The sequence below is a fragment of the Sinocyclocheilus rhinocerous genome, unplaced genomic scaffold (assembly GCF_001515625.1).
Source record: "Sinocyclocheilus rhinocerous isolate Xijiao unplaced genomic scaffold, SAMN03320098_v1.1 scaffold546, whole genome shotgun sequence".
Lineage (NCBI taxonomy): Eukaryota > Metazoa > Chordata > Actinopteri > Cypriniformes > Cyprinidae > Sinocyclocheilus > Sinocyclocheilus rhinocerous.
The window spans coordinates 403,992-420,703 of NW_015661123.1; the positions used below are offsets into that span (position 1 = coordinate 403,992).

The 16,712-nt window shown below is 35.3% G+C and overlaps 1 protein-coding gene across 1 annotated transcript in view; it reads right to left on the reverse strand.

The window, feature by feature from the left end:
• Positions 1 to 16,712, reverse strand: part of LOC107726261 (ras-related protein Rab-26-like) — a gene marked incomplete at its 5' end in the record, with an annotated part of 39,478 nt that overhangs the window by 9,835 nt on the left and 12,931 nt on the right. Inside the window, 4 exons of the mRNA XM_016535792.1 lie at positions 1,377 to 1,453; positions 2,025 to 2,081; positions 2,252 to 2,317; positions 16,241 to 16,293. Of these exons, the coding sequence (XP_016391278.1) occupies positions 1,377 to 1,453; positions 2,025 to 2,081; positions 2,252 to 2,317; positions 16,241 to 16,293 (253 nt within the window). The remainder of the gene's footprint in view (positions 1 to 1,376; positions 1,454 to 2,024; positions 2,082 to 2,251; positions 2,318 to 16,240; positions 16,294 to 16,712) is intronic.

Below are 16,712 nucleotides of genomic sequence, written 5' to 3' on the forward strand. Positions count from 1 at the left end.
TTGCACAGTGCATATTGCATTTTAATGTAATAATAAGTTCAACATTATTTGATGCATTATGAACTTATTAATACATTAAAATGCAATTTGCACTGTGCAAAACCCCAATTTATGGGTCAGTTGTAAGAGTTGTGGAGGATTTATATTTATGCATTTTGCAGACGCTTTCATCCAAAGCGACTTTAATTGCATTCATGTTGTAAATGTTTTATCAGTCCATGCATTCGGTGGGAAGGAAGCAAACGATCTTGGCATTTATTTGCACCATGTTTAACAGTTTGTGCTGCAGGAATGCATGTTTGTCAATAAGATGCAGTTTAATAAACTGGTTTAAACTGGATTATGCCTGCAACAAAAACTTAAAACAAATCACCCACAAGTGCAACATTAATTGCACCCAGTGCTAGTAAATCTGAATCATGTAATCAGATAAGTACTTATAATTAGATTATATTACATTTTTAAATACTCGTAATCAGACTACAGTTACTTTTTTATGTATGTAATGCATTACATTACTAACTACAATTTTTGTCATGCAATTTGGAATAAGTAAAATACGACAATTTGTACATAATCTAACCCGCACTAACTGCACCAGGCGAACAGTATTGTTTATAAATAAGATGCAATTTAAAAATAATTTACATAGAGGCATGTTTGCACTGAAACTGAATTTAAATGCTCGTATACTGTAGCTATACACAATGATTATTTAGACAGAAACTGAAAATGTGTTGTCTTTACAAAATAAAGGCACAAATTATCATTAAACATAATGCATATTGTAAGATGCTTCAGATAAAAGTAACTGCTAAATGCATAAAAGTAAATGAATTTTTAGCTGGTATAAATTGGTTAAATTAGAAGAATAATGAATAGGATGCATCTAGAAATTTGTGCTGATACTGTGTGCAAAAGTGGCTCGAATGTATTTAGTGAATTCAGCCCTCTGTGTTTTTTTACAACAGATTTGTTTTATGATGCATTGTTATGTGGTTGCTATGGTGTTTTAGTGTGTTGCCATGCTGTTTCTAAAGTGTTCTGAGTGGTTTTTAATGCGTTGCCATGCAGTTGCATTGGTGTTTTAGTGTGTTGCTATGCTGTTGCTAAGGTTATGTGTCTGAAAACTGTCTTTGATGAATCAGTACATACGAGCGCCACATACAGAACGGGTAATGTCCTGATTTTAGAATCGCATCCCCGTCACACATGTTCCTTCATTAGATAGTTGTGCTAATTTGGTCATGCTTTCAGCTGTCAGTAAGAGTGTGGTTCTCTCAGCTCCATTTACAACACGTTACCAGGTATAAATCCATTCTGCAGATTCTCAGTGGGAAAAATGCACAGATTCTGTCTGAAAATGAGTGACTTACTTGGCCACAGCAGTGAAGGCCAACTCCACATTCAGGCCTGATTTAGCACTGGTCTCCATGAAGGGAACGCCAAACTCCTTTAGAGAGAAAGAATAAATGCTCTTCTTCCTTCCTTATAATATGCAGACTTTAAACAATACATGCATTTATAAACAGTGGGATCAGTGCTTCAGCATTCATTTGAGAGGTCCCTCTAAGATCAATGCACATGTAGGAGTTTGTGTCAGATATGCATGAATAATTTAAACGGGGCAACCAATAAAAGAGGCTGAATAATGCATTTATTTAGCCTGCTGTGAATCTGTAATTACTGTTTCAGTTAATGCATGAAATAATGCCGGTTTTAAAGATGCATTTAGACATTTTTCAAGGTTTTACACATAAAGAAATAATTTGTATTTCAAAACATGCCTACATGACCAAAATAACTGAATAAGTGTGTTTCTGTCACATATACACAATGAATAATTGTGCAACCTCTCAAAGACAACAACAGAGGCTAAATAAAGTGAGCGATTTGCATTTATCTCCATTTTCCCCTTATTAAAAAGGTTTTGCACTTAAAGAAATTACAAGTATTAAAAAATATATATATATGTGACTACATGACCAAAATTACCCTTATAAGTGTGTGTTGACATTACAGACCTTGGCCAGTTTTTCACCCTCCTCTCTCTTCACAACCCTTTCATGTGTAGCATCAGCCTGAAAAATCAATCAATCGATCAATGAATCAATCAATAAACAATGCATTAACGTTGATTTCCAATCAATGTGTTCTATATAAATTACGTATGAATAGATAAGATGCATGCATAAAGTCATAAGATTTCAGATCTCTAGTAAGTGAGGTATCTATAAGCTTCAGCACTCACCTTGTTACCCAGAAGCATGATCACTACGTTCTGCTGAGCGAACTCGTGAATCTCTGTGAGCCAGGCCTGTGAAAAGAGAACAACTGACAGCAATTGTACTGTAAATTTACAGGACATCACCACAATCTCTCATGCACTGAGTAAGAAACGGCAATATTTTCCAACACGGTATGAGAGGGCAGGAGTGTTTGCTAGGATGAATTTGCAGTCACGCTAAAAAAGAGCTAATAAGGAAAACCAGGAGAAATGGCATTTGGGAGGAGAGAAGAGATAGACTGAAAGAGAGAGACGCAGAGGGTGATGAAAAAAGCCCTGCGGACACATAAAGCCTGACCTCAGGTTAATGAAAGCCGCCTGTTAATATTGAGAGTAGGGAATCATAGCAGTGATAAAATTCAATGACACACCGAGTCAAACAGTAAGGGTCACACATTTCCGGAGTCTCATAATCATCTCTCTCTCTCACACACACACACACACACACACAAGCATCCGAAAGATGTGCTTGATAGGCAAGTTTCACAGCTGTAACACTCTCAGAAAAAAAGGTACAAAAGCTGTCACTTGGGTGGTACCTTTGCAAAAGGTACTAATATGTACTTTAGGGACTAAAGAGTCCAGAGTGTGTTGAGACCGAAAAAAAGAGGATGTATGGTCACGTATGCAATAATGACCAGCTGACTGTTCATCAGGTTTATTTCACAGCTCCGTACCAAATAAATAAAGGCAAAGACATGCACATCTCTCTCACTACACTTTCAGCTCTGCAACAAGTGTTTCCAGGCCGGGATTCATCACAGCATGGGCATTTCAATCATGTGCATTTGCCGCAATGCATGCAGAAGACAAAGAAGTGTGTTGCACAATCTGTCTGTGTGAAATCGCTTCTGTTCCTCCCCGATCTCAACACTTTTGCATGTGCATCTCTTTGCCGTCGGTCTAAATGCGGCCGCACTCCCACGCTCTCGTACCCTGACTCATCATCACAGACTCTGAAAATGGGTCGCTCTCTCCACACCTCTGAAACTCACTCACCCTCATTTGCATTTAAAATGCATAACAGTGCTATTTAGCAATCTGTCATTAAAGCCTTGTACTATATCAGTGCGCATGTTTATTTCCCCCCGGACCCGGAACAGTAGAACAAAAGAGAAGGAGCGGCGTTTGATCCTTCTGCTATGTTTGTTTCATTTTCTGCTTAACCTTAAAATTTTGAATAGAGGTATATATAATTCATTACGTTCATTTTACTCTCACAAAAATGTCAATCTGTAAAATAAATAACCAAATTTTAATTTTAATTAATTTAATTAGCATGCTACTAGCAAAATGTCTGTACTGGCACTTGATACATTTAATGCATCTTGACATTTGTCCTTGATGAATAAAAATATTAATTTCTTAAAAATAAATACGGTAAATGCTAACCCTAAAATTTTGAATAGAGGTATATATAATTCATTACGTTCATTTTACTCTCACAAAAATGTCAATCTGTAAAATAATTAACCAAATTTTAATTTTAATTAATTTAATTAGCATGCTACTAGCATGTTGTTTGTACGTTTCTAGCATGATTAGCATGTCGCTAGGATAGATAGATTTCTAGCATGATTAAGATGTCGCTAGGATAGATAGATAGATAGATAGATAGATAACATTATTACATTATGAGCCATCCTATGCTCATGAATATCAAAGCAAGAGAAAACTCAGATGCTACAACTTTCAAAAAACCTTCTTCTCTCCAAAACAACACAACTCTACTTCACACCGCTCACATACTCAGGTTAGGAGGGTAAAGAGGAGGAAAAAATCCTCCCTCAATACTATCAAACTCATTTGTAGCTCACACCCACACAATCCCGTTCCCTCTTTTCGGATAATATAATATAAAAACAATATATGCGCTGGCAACTAATATATTGTTCTGGTATAACCTTTGGGCGAGACAGAATGAGGAAAAACAGTCAAATTAAGCAGCGCTGCTGTGGGTTTAATGGTTATTGTGTTTAATGGCTCAATCAAAGCCTCGGCGCTACTGTAATCAGCCGCGTTGTTCAGCCACAATCGCGCAGGTGATTGCACGACATCTAAGAGAGCTGAACTGATTGCTAAAGTTAGTTTCGTCCTCTGGAGAAAATGAGACTGCTCCATTACAACCTGGACATGAGCGAGCCAGGAGAATTCAGAGCGATAAAACTAATTAAAACTTCTGAAGAAAACAGAAGTGAAGAAATTATTAAAAATCTGTGTATGTGAGATGAATTTAGTCTTTAATCAACATACGAATACGAAGTCTACATGACAACCATATAAAATTTCAATCATAATCTGTGCAATTATAATTACTAATAGTACTACTACACAATATACACAGTATTACAGATGTATTTATTCGTCCAAAACTAACTAAATACTCTGGCAAAGCTTGTTTTACACACTGTGTTCAATTCTGTTCAAATACAGTAAAAATTGTGAAATATTATTACAATTTAAAATAACTGTTTTCTATGTGAATATCTGTTAAACTGTAATTTATTTCTGTGATCAAAGCTGTATTTTCAGCATCATTACTCCAGTCTTCAGTGTCACATGATCTTCAGAAATCATTGTAACATGCTGATTATTAGAAACATTTCTGATTATTATCAATGTTGAAAACAGTCGTGCTGCACAATATTTTTGTGGAAATGGTGATACATTTTATTTTTCAGGATTCACTGATGAATAGAAAGAACAGCATTTATTTGAATTAGAAATCTTTTGTAACTTTATAAATGTCTTTACTGTCACTTTTGATCAATTTAATGCATCCTTGATAAATAAAAATATTAATTTCTTTCAAAAACTGACCCCAAACTTTGTCTCTTCTCCCTCAATCCTGCCGCTGTTCTCTTATCCATATTAATGCGAGCGGCCCTTACAAGCTACTCCGCTCCGCTTTGCAATAAAGGAGCCAGAGAGCAGCATCGATTTTTTTTTTCAATTGCAAACAACGAAAAATACAACAAATGGCACAATTTTGGCCTGCCCGTGGGGTTTGGAGGGAGAAACTGTTTACAGATGCAGCCGTGGAGCTCCAGCAGGCTCATTAAAGACCTGGAACGAACTCTGTGCACGACTGCATACGCGTTTCAGCTCAGTGGCTCCATGCAGCGCAATGCAGTGTAGAGACAGTTTGAGAAAATTAAACACAAAATTAAATAGTGAGGACGTGTCCACAGGACACAGCAATGATGCAACTCAAAAAATAAAATTGAGATCACAGAATTTATAGGAAAATAAAATGGATTTCATGGTCCCCAAAATTAAAAGATTCTGGTTTAGAGGTTTAGTTGTGAAGAGTTTTGTTTACATTCAATGGTAAATGTATATTGTGATAAATATGGATATATGATATGGAAAGAAATATTGTGATAATATTTTTGGCCAAATTGCCCAGCTCTACACTGAAGTTCTCTAGAACGATCCAGCGCTGAAAAAAAAAATGGTGTAAAAACAATTTTCACTCAGAAATTGCTAGTAAATTTCACAACTAATTACAAAGAAATAGAATTAAATGACACATAACATATTGAATTAAATGTGAGATTTTGAAGTAGAAAGATTGAAATAGTATTTATTCACTTTACTTACAACTTTTACCTTTTTTTTTTATTTTTTTTTTACAGTGAGCGTTTGAGAATCATAATACATACGACTGACAGTTTCACATCAGTTCCATTGAGATTTGTGTTTTAAATAACACAGCTAAACAAAGATCGCTCCATTCAGAGAGAATTGTTTGTTCTTTTCTATATCTGGAACACTGAGTCTCTCTGAATCCCCCGGCGGTAAACAGAGAAGATCGAGGAGTAACGCGAGCATGCAATCATACCATTACACAATGGAAACAGATGAATGACGACCTTCAAAACGGATTATAACCAGAGCTCATCCAAATGACTCTCAGGCTCATGTTCGACTGATCTCAACGAAGCATCGCTGCTCTTCGGCTCATTCACGCATGCATAAACGTCTTCAGGATCTGGTTCATGTGATATTTGTTGCTTTTAAAACGTTTTATTCGTATTCTAACTACATTTATATGTAGGACTCCCCTTTATGCTGCAGTCGGGAACAAGTGGGCCATGAGAACTAGATACAACAGATAAAACAGATGCAAATCAAGCTGTTTTTCCCCGGTGAGCAAGAAACAGAAAAGCTCTTCGGCGTGAATCACTGTGATTGGACGTATTTGCACAATGCTGGTTTTAGTTTCAGACTTAAGGTCTCTAAATGATCAACATGATCACGCATGCATAAACGTCTTCAGGATAAACCATTCTCATGTGATGTGGTGCCATCATCACGTCATTTTCCAGCAGCTCTGAGTGAGAAGTCACATGACATTTACGCTTCAGGTGATTGGCTCAAAAACTTCAGTGGCTCCTTTGAGCAAAATTGTAAAAAATGTGACAATCAGCCCACTGGGATGAGCTAACGGATGGCTTCATAAGCAGATCTCCTTTGTTGGGACACTTAAAGTCAGGATGCAATGAAAACACCCTATTTTGTAAATGCATGTTGTTTGTTGTATTGTGCATATGCTTCATTTTTACTTTATTTATTTTCTGACCTCGTTATTTTTAATCAAAATATCACATCAATATTAACATAATTTTAATAATTTTGCCAAAAGGCTATGGTTAAAAACCTGTTAACTGTAATACAGAGGAACTCAATATGATGAAAAACTGTAGTAGATTTAACAGGACATTTCATGTAATTTTACAGAAAAATACTGTTAAAAGTACAGTTTTGTAAGTAAAAAATAATCATTTTTTTAGCCGTTTTATCTTAGTTTTTTTCTCATCAGTTATGTACATAAATATATGTTAATTTTGAAAGAACATTAACGTAAATTAATTTGTATTGCATTATTTTAAAGTCATGATGGCGTTTTATATTGTTGTGTTATGACATTATGCACCTTGTATATTATTTTCATCAGCTTTATTTTTAAATTCAGTTTTTTACTATAAAATGTAAAGTTGTTATAAAAATATAAACCATATTTTTTACAGTGCAACCGAATCGTCTCTTCTTTCTGCATACTACAGTATTTCAGTATTGTAATTTTATAAAAAAATAAAATAAAATTGGATAAAAAAGGCATACTCGCATACACTGTAAGAAAAAAAATTCTGTAGTTAAATGGATTACCTGTACTTTTCCGTTAAGTTTACAGACATTTCCCTTTAACTCTTAAACACGATGCAATGCATAATTCAAAACACCTGTGAAAAATCAATGCAAAATATGTAACATCCACAGGATGTCAAAATACTTGTGCATTTCAATGCAACAGTGCGGTTTTATAAATATTTGATTATTTGAGCTCTGCTGTGTGTCAGTCAAAGGATGTGTTCTTCATTTGGCCAAACACTTCAAAAGGAGTCAGAAAGTGTCAAAAGTCCCAAAGCCTGCACTTCTTCATGTTTGTACTGCTGAGAAATGCTGATAATACTGGTGACAGGAATGAAACTGGAGAAAACTCAGTGTACCTGTATATCATTTCAAAAGTGTTGAATCAATGTGAACATCTGCTGCTGCTGGACTTCAGCTGTTCTGTACTGTTACAAACCCAGAAACGGTCAAAGTTTAGCTTGTTAGCATCCTGTTGGCAGATTACATAACAATAACAAACAAACAATAAATAAATACTTACATAGCTTGATAAATAAATCTTTTAATTGGAGGTGTAGAATATAAAAGTAGACTCCTTTGTTTCTTTCTTTGCTCTCTCTAGTGTAGCTTCAAGGGGAAGTCGTGGCCTAATGGTTAGAGAGTCGGACTTGTAACCCAAAGGTTGCGGGTTCGAGTTCAGCTCTCAATCACTGCATTATATGTTTGGAGCATTTCACTCTCATCTCACTGAGACATGTTACTGCAGATATAGAGCGACCACTGATATTTATAGCATTTTATGTTAGTATCTGCTCTACTGTTAGAAAGATCTCATTGATTTACATTACAAGAAGCAGAATTTCATCATATAAATATCAGCATCTGCACCAAGTTTGAGTCTCTGAATAAAATTAAGCTGTATTTTTCCTCTATATTCTCACTCTTTCAGACTATATGAGCCATAAAAGGCTGATGCATCAAATTTGATACTCAACAAAAAACACAAGCAAACTTTTTATATATATATATATATATATATATTGTCTAAAGGCTCGATAAACTGTTCAATTTCTGACTATAATTTAATATGTCAGGCTTTAGAGGGTTAATATTGAATAAAAGAGTGAAACCTGACCTGAAGAATGAAACACAGCAACTGTCTCTATTGATTTAGTTCTCTGCGGGTTCTCCTTAAGCCCCTCATGAAAAATGCATTGATTAACCAAGAAGCCAACTTTAGGCTCGGCCTGAACTGCTTTCAGGTATTTTCAGGTAACACTGATCTGATTGTTATGCATGAGCATGAATGTGCGAAAGAGTTCAAATCATTGACAAAGTAATGGGACCTTCAAAGTATTACAAAAACGACATTATCATCACCGTTTGCACGCTTTATATCGTATATCACACCCTCAGGGTTTTCATATGCAATGGCAGTGGACGTGAAGGGGAAAACATCTAGTAATGTTTTCCCATAGCTGGAAACATTAAATGAGTTTTAAAGGCCTACACATCAGAAATAAGATTTCTCAGTATACGCTTCTTGATTTTATTACTGAAAATGAACCTGAATGTTTGCACGAGTGCAGCAAAACCTCAGAAAGCATCATCCTCAAATCTCTCAGACGAAGCATTAGATTTCCTTCAGCCTCTTGCTAAAAGGGTCAGAGCACATTCACTGAAATCTGCCCTTCACAGACGTCTGCAGCGATTGTAGGGAATACAGCGGTCCGTCAAAGAGACCGGCGCAATGCTTCAGGACAAAACACGTTAAAATAATGTTTGATATCGGTGGGAATTGTGTGTCATCTTTCATTTCAGCCCACTGAAAATGCATCCATAGAGGAAATTAAAAGATTTAGCATGTGATCTTTGGCTGGAGGGTGTAAGTGTGTCTTCAAAGGGACTGTCAGACTCGGTAATGGTCGAAATAATGGACATAATGCAGACATATTTCATCCTCAAAGAGTCAGGCTCTTATCCCTCTGGATGACTCCTGGATGAAGTGAAAATGGCTGAAAGGTGTTGTCTAGTAATGCCTACAACATACTACACTAAGATTTCAAAGGTTTTTTGTTGTTGTTGCAGCAATGCTATAGAAGAACCATTTTTTGTTCCTCAAACACCCTTCTAGTAAACAGTTCTTAAAGGAATAGTTCGCCCAAAAATGAACATTTGCTGAAAATGTGTTCACCCTCAGGCCATCTGTAGATGAGTTTGTTTCTGCATCAGGTTTGTAGAAATGTAGCATTGCATCAGTGTCTCAGCAATGGATGCTCTGCAGTGAATGGGTGCCGTCAGAATGAGAGTCCAAACAGCTGATAAAAACATCACAATAATCCACAAGTAATCCACAGCACTCCAGTCCATCAGTTAACATCTGGAGAAGACAAAAGCTGAAACAAATCCAGCATTAAGACGCTTTTAACTAAAAGTCCATATAATCCATAATAACTGTTCCTCCAGTGAAAAAGTGTTCTGGTCCGAATCAGGAGAGAAATCTGCACAGATCAAGCAGCGTTTACAAGCCAAAACAGCTCTAAACAAATATGTGACTGGGTTTTGAAGAGAGAGAGAGAAAACAAACCTGAAGAGGAAAAAGAGTTTGTGATATGAGAGGAAGATGAGAGTGCAAAAGTGCGAGAGACAAAATAACATTGTGTGAAGTGAGAGGAGGATGAGAGGAAATGCCACTATTTTCCATTAAATATAAAGTGCTAAAAACAGACTAATAGTTGAGCTGCTGTCTGAACAGATAAAGTGTTCAGAGAATGCACCTTTAAAGCAGTGGAATAATCGGAGGTAAATTGGCGCTCTGATGTACTGATGTTTATGCTCTTATAGGCAGAATGCATATAATATGAAGTGATAATAAAGACTTATATTGTTAGAAAAGATTTCTATTTTAAATAATTCATGTTCTTTTAAACTTTTTATTCATCAAAGAATCCTGAAAAAAAGTATCACAGGTTCCAAAAAATATTAAGCAGCAAAACTGTTTCCAATATTGATAATAAATCAGCATATTAGAATGATTTCTGAAGTGTTTGAGTGTGTGTGTGTCTGTGTGCGTGTGTGCGTGTGTCTGTGTGTGTGTGTGTGTCTGTTTCTGTGTGTGTATGTATGTACATTACGTACATTTATGCGCAATCATAACAGCGCAGTGAATTCAGCCAGAGGTGCTTACGTTACGCAGTGGAAACTGTTCTCGTGCTTCTTCAGTTTATGTCTGAAGCGCCAGTCTCATGAACCACAAGTCACTTGGGCAATATTTCAAAGCCGTTACAAGCAGCACAAATGAGAGAGACATTCACAACACAAGAGCCAGGAGCCCAGAGCAAGAGCGAGGGAGCCAGATGAGGAAGAGATGAATACCAAGTGAGCGTTATGTGACTGCAGCATGCAATCTTACAGACCACCTGCTTCAAGGCTGCACCAGGAGGCTTATAACACTTCAGATATACAAGACAGAACATTCAGTCAAATAGCAGACACATGCTCACAATCTTAAATATAGATCTACGTACTACTCAACATGTGTAGAAACCGGGGGGGAAAACATAACCATTATGCCCTGTTCACTAAACTAATCAAACATAGAAGTAACAGCAGTTCTGTTGCATAAACGCTGACACCTGTTCAAGCGAAACCTTGTTTTTAGTGAGTTAAATTAATATTTAAATGACCTTTTTAGGTGTATGCAACTTTAATACTAGGCTGGGTGATACAGCCAATAAATATTTCTATAAATATCTCAGGATATATATTTATATTATTTATTTTTCAGTGATTCTTCTGCAGGTTATGATGTCTATGTATGTGAGTCACTGAATCATTCATTCAACAGATTTGTTCAAAATGCTAATTAATTTAGGAATTAATCAAGCGATTGTCATTACGAGTCAGGTACTGAATCATTCACTCAATTGATTTGTTCAATAACACAGATTCATTCTGGAAAGAACTAAATGACTGCCTTTATGAGTGAGTCATTGAATCATTCATTCCACAGATTTGTCACTGATTCACTCAATCGATTTGTTCAGTAACACAGATTCATTCTGGAAAGAACTAAATGACTGCCTTTATGAGTGAGTCATTGAATCATTAATTCAACCGATTTGTCACTGATTCCCTCAATCGATTTGTTCAGTAACACAGATTCATTCTGGAAAGAACTAAATGAGTATCTTTATGAGTGAGTCATTGAATCATTCATTCCACAGATTTGTTTAAAACACTGATTCCATCAGGAACAAATCAAGTGATTGCCTTTATGAGTCAGTCATTGAATTATTAACTCAATCAATTCATTCTGGAAAGAACTAAATGAGTATCTTTATGAGTGAGTTATTGAATCATTCATTCCACAGATTTGTCACTGATTCACTCAATCGATTTGTTCAGTAACACAGATTCATTCTGGAAAGAACTAAATGAGTATCTTTATGAGTGAGTCATTGAATCATTCATTCCACAGATTTGTTTAAAACACTGATTCCATCAGGAACAAATCAAGTGATTGCCTTTATGAGTCAGTCATTGAATTATTCACTCAATCAATTAATTCTGGAAAGAACTAAATGAATATTTTTTAAGAGTGAGTCACTGAATTCATTCAGCGTATTTGCTCAAAAAACTGATTCAGGAAGGAAAGGCCGTACTGAGTGTCACATTGGCTTCATTTTGGAAAATTATTTTAAAACAAAGATTACTGGAGTTCATTTTACAAGAAATCAGTATCTTCTAGTAGTCATTCTAATTCAAAATTTAACTTTATTACCAAACAAGTTAAAATCATCATAATAGTAATTAGTAATTAATTAATTCAAATTGCCATTAAAATAATCACAAATAATGCTGAATGAATGCACAATAATGCTTTACACAAGACTAGTTCAAGATAACCTCAAAAACCAACTCATATTTTCATCATTAATCTATGCATGCAAATCACCTCCCCTCTCTCAAATCCTTAATTTATTTATCTTTTCATTTTTAATATCTCTTGGTGGTTTCAAACATTTGGCCTGATCTAATGCATGACCTACAAACCACAAGAGTGTTCATTATCTCACTGACCAGCAAAACAATTGTGTAAATTAGTGAAAGTGGATAAAAAATCCAAACTTTAACGACACTCCAACGAGCCACAGGAGGAGATTTAGCCTGTGCTAATTGGTGAGCATGTGGTTGATTCATTAAAGAACTACCTAAGATGCTGATGCAACCATGTGGAATTCATTTCTTCTCCCTTAATCCAATGTAATCTTATTTAGCACTGAATGTGTCAATTATCTGTAAGAGCAATGAAATGATGATGCCAGCAATAGCGCAGCACTTACAGACAGCGAGAGAGAAGCTGATGTTTATTCAGAGCGCCACATGCCTTCACAATAAAGAGAAAACTTAATGACTGCTTGAATTATGGCTGCAGGATGGTAAATACATCAGTGAAATTATTAAGGTTAACAGGGTCTGTAAATGATCTGTAAGAAATACATACATACATGCATGCACACACACACACTGTATATAATATATATAACAAATTAAATAAAATTAAATATATTTTTTATTAGGAATTAATACTTTTATTAATCAAGGATGCATTAAACTGATCAAAAGTAAAGACATTTCTAATGTTACAAAAGATTTCTATTTCAAATAAATGCTGTTCTTTTGAACTTTCTATTCATCTGTGAATCCTGAAAAATAAAATGCATCACAGTTTCCACAAAAATATTGTGCAGCACAACTGTTTTCAACATTGATAATAATCAGAAATGTTTCTTGAGCAGCAAATCAGCATATTAGAATGATTTCTGAAGATCATGTGACACTGAAGACTGGCGTAATGATGCTGAAAATACAGCTTTGATCACAGAAATAAATTATATTTTAACAGATATTCACATAGAAAACAGCTGTTTTACATTGTAATAATATTTCACAATTTTTACTGTATTTTTGATCAAATAAATGCAGCCTTGGTGAGCAGAAGATACTTCTTTCAAAAACATTCAAAAATCTTAGCAACCTCAAACTTTTGAACAGTACTGCATACATGCATTTAATCAGGTTTATGCATATATACTTTTTTATTAAATATTTCCAATAGAATAAGAAAAATTCAAATTGAAAACATTTTTAATGGTATTTTACCTGAAAACAAGACAAAAATACTGCTGATTTTTTTTGCGGTGTGCCATGAAGGCTTTGGCTTTCTGTGTCTCAGGCTTTTGTTCCTGGTTCGTCACAGTGATTAGCATGAATTTAGCTAATTAACCTGAGCAGCAGAGTTGAGGCTTGAGTGCTTCTGTGCAAATGAACAGGTGCTAAGTTACACAGACACACACACACACACACACATACACACTCATGAAGTCCCTTATGGTTATGAGTCCAGACAAAAGCTTCTTGAGATGCAAATGTATGTAGGCGTGAGTCACAACCTTTGGTCTGAGGAACAGCACATGTGAACGTGTGATATTTGTTTGTTTGTACACGTTTATGTGTGTGTGTGTGTGTGTGTGTGTGTGTGACAGAGAGAGAGAGAGAGAGAGAGAGAGAGAGAGATACATGTGTGTGGGAGTGTAAGGGGGTTGTGTGTTTACATGTTCACATATTAATAAACATCTTTAAAAGCCCAGGGTGATATATGTTCTCGCCGCAGATAATGGTTATAAATGCTGCAATACTTCATGATGTATTAATAACTGGGTCCGCAGCTGTAAACCTGCAGGACAGATGGCCTCAATACCTCTCTTTGATGCTCAAGTCATTAAACTCACATCTCATTTCCAAATCATTAGCCCAAAACTTTCTGTCCCCTTATTCTCCCTCTCCTAAAATCACCGCTCAGCTGAGAGAGTCCATGTGTTTTGATCAGCGTGTAACAAACACACATACACTACACAGATGCACAACAAACTTGTAGTTGAAAGCGTGATTAAAGTCTGATGCTTTCTTTCATATCTGGCAGAGTTTGAGCAGACTAAATGATTGAAAATGTTTTGCCTAAAAATTACAAGGTTAAAAATGAAATATGCAGCATAGATGAATTGCACATAATAAGATCAATATGCATTTAGAATACAGATTGACCCAAAATAGAGAAGCAGACTTTATGGCACAGCTCTCTATATAAAGTAGGATATACAGTATACGTATGTCCACTTTATCCATATACATACAGTACACTCATATAAAGTGATATATACTACATAGCAAATCTCAACTGCTTGATTCTTTATATTAACACAAATTGTAAGTTAGTCTATATTATTGTCCAGCTCTAAATGCATCTATATTGCATGAGGATTTTAATATGTTATAAACATTAACATCAAGAATTTCTGTAAAGCTGCTTTGAAACAATGTGTATTTATGGAAGTTTGTTTCTGCCACGGGACAAAAATAAAGGTTATTGCGAGTTCATAGCTCACAATTTGAGCTTTTTTTCTCAGAATTGCAAGATATAAACTCAGAATTGTATGATTTTAACAAAGAACTGTGAAATATAAATTAGCAGTTCTAAGTAGAAAAGTCCAAATTGTGAGATATTAACTCACAGTTGCGAAATAAATTAGAATTGTGAAATAAATTAGCAATTACAGAACAAAAAAACTTGAATTGCAAGAAATTCTGAGTTGATATCTTGCAAATTGTAAAAAAATAAAAATAAAATATGAGATAAAAAGTCACAACCTTTTTTATTTTATTTTCTTCTATAGTGTATTGTGAAAAGTGCTATACAAATAAATTTGACTTGGCTTTAAAGTAAACACGCAATGCCATTCACAACCATAATCTGATGTATTTTTAAGGTAAAACATGATATTCAATGAAAAAATGTAGGGCAGTGCTGCATCAACATGGATTGATGAATCATCAACAATAAGGCCAGGAATGTGCATTAAAAGTAAACAGGCTCACTTCTTAATTCATGCTGACTTTAAAACTAAAAAATAACTCTCAAAGGAAGCAAGTTATGGCTGAAACGTGCATTGATTTTATCAAGACTTTATCATGAAGACAGGAGTTTCATTGGACTTTTGAAATAAGTTCAAGAAACAATGTAAAAAACAAACAGTGTGTCTAGTCGGATCTGATTCACAAACAAATGACTCTTATGAGTCAGTTCTGACTGTATAAGTGAATCAAAAACATCCAGCGTGACCAGTGGAGCCCGATTCACTAAACAAATGATTCTTATGAACCAATTTTTTTAATGTCATTCAAAAAGATGAGTTACTGATTTGAATCAGTTCGAAACACAGCCCTATATAATAAACAGCATTAGTTAAGAAAGAATGATTTACATCTGTACGAAAAATTGGAATTATAACAGAAAAATACACAAACGAATCAGAATCAAATCAAATCAAATGTGAATTAGAATCAAATGAAATCGGTCAAATCTGTATTGATTCTCTTATTTCAAAATGATGTTTCAAAGAAGCTGCTGCAAAGATTATATTGCACTCCAGCAACCCATAATTATGCATTTCTCATGCATCATTAGAGAAAATATGCCAGTAATTACAGGATATTTATGTATAGTCTTAAAGTTAAAATGGAAATGGAAAATGGGTATGAAAAACTAAATTACGCCTGATTTTGGGGCAAGAAACCTTGACTTATAGTCCTCAGGGAGACATTAAAATGCAACAAACATGCAGGAAAATTGCTCTTTAAGATAAACGAATGCACTCTAAAGACAATAAAAGAGGACTGCCTTATTACAAAGAAACTCTTAAAATTAGATTACGATATCAAATGGGGTACTGACCCCTAAATGCACACGAGTCTTACCTGTATGTTGTCAAAAGACGCTTTATTTGTCACATCGTACAGCAGCAAAAGAGCTGAAAAAAGAGACAAGACATTAATCACATATATGGAAGACGGAAAAACTCTACATCATCTCAGACATCGGTTGTTTCTAAACACAACAAGTCCTTTTGCACTCTGTAAAATCTTTTATTACTACAAGAGAGAGGAGTATAAAGTTAGTGGATGAGTCCTCTGGCTTTACAAGCATGTAATTTAAAGCACTCCAGCCGCCGACGCTTTCACCGTGTGATGTATTTATGGATTCAGTCCTTTATTTGGGGTTTGGGGGAGATGAAGGTCCGTGAAGGGCAAACATTAAAGGATAATTAGCATCTCTGGTACGAGGGAAGTGGCACAGACGGAGGAACAAACAACGTCTGGCTGTGCATACTGTCTCTCTCTCACACACACACACACACACACACAATCGCGCACACACGCACTCACACAC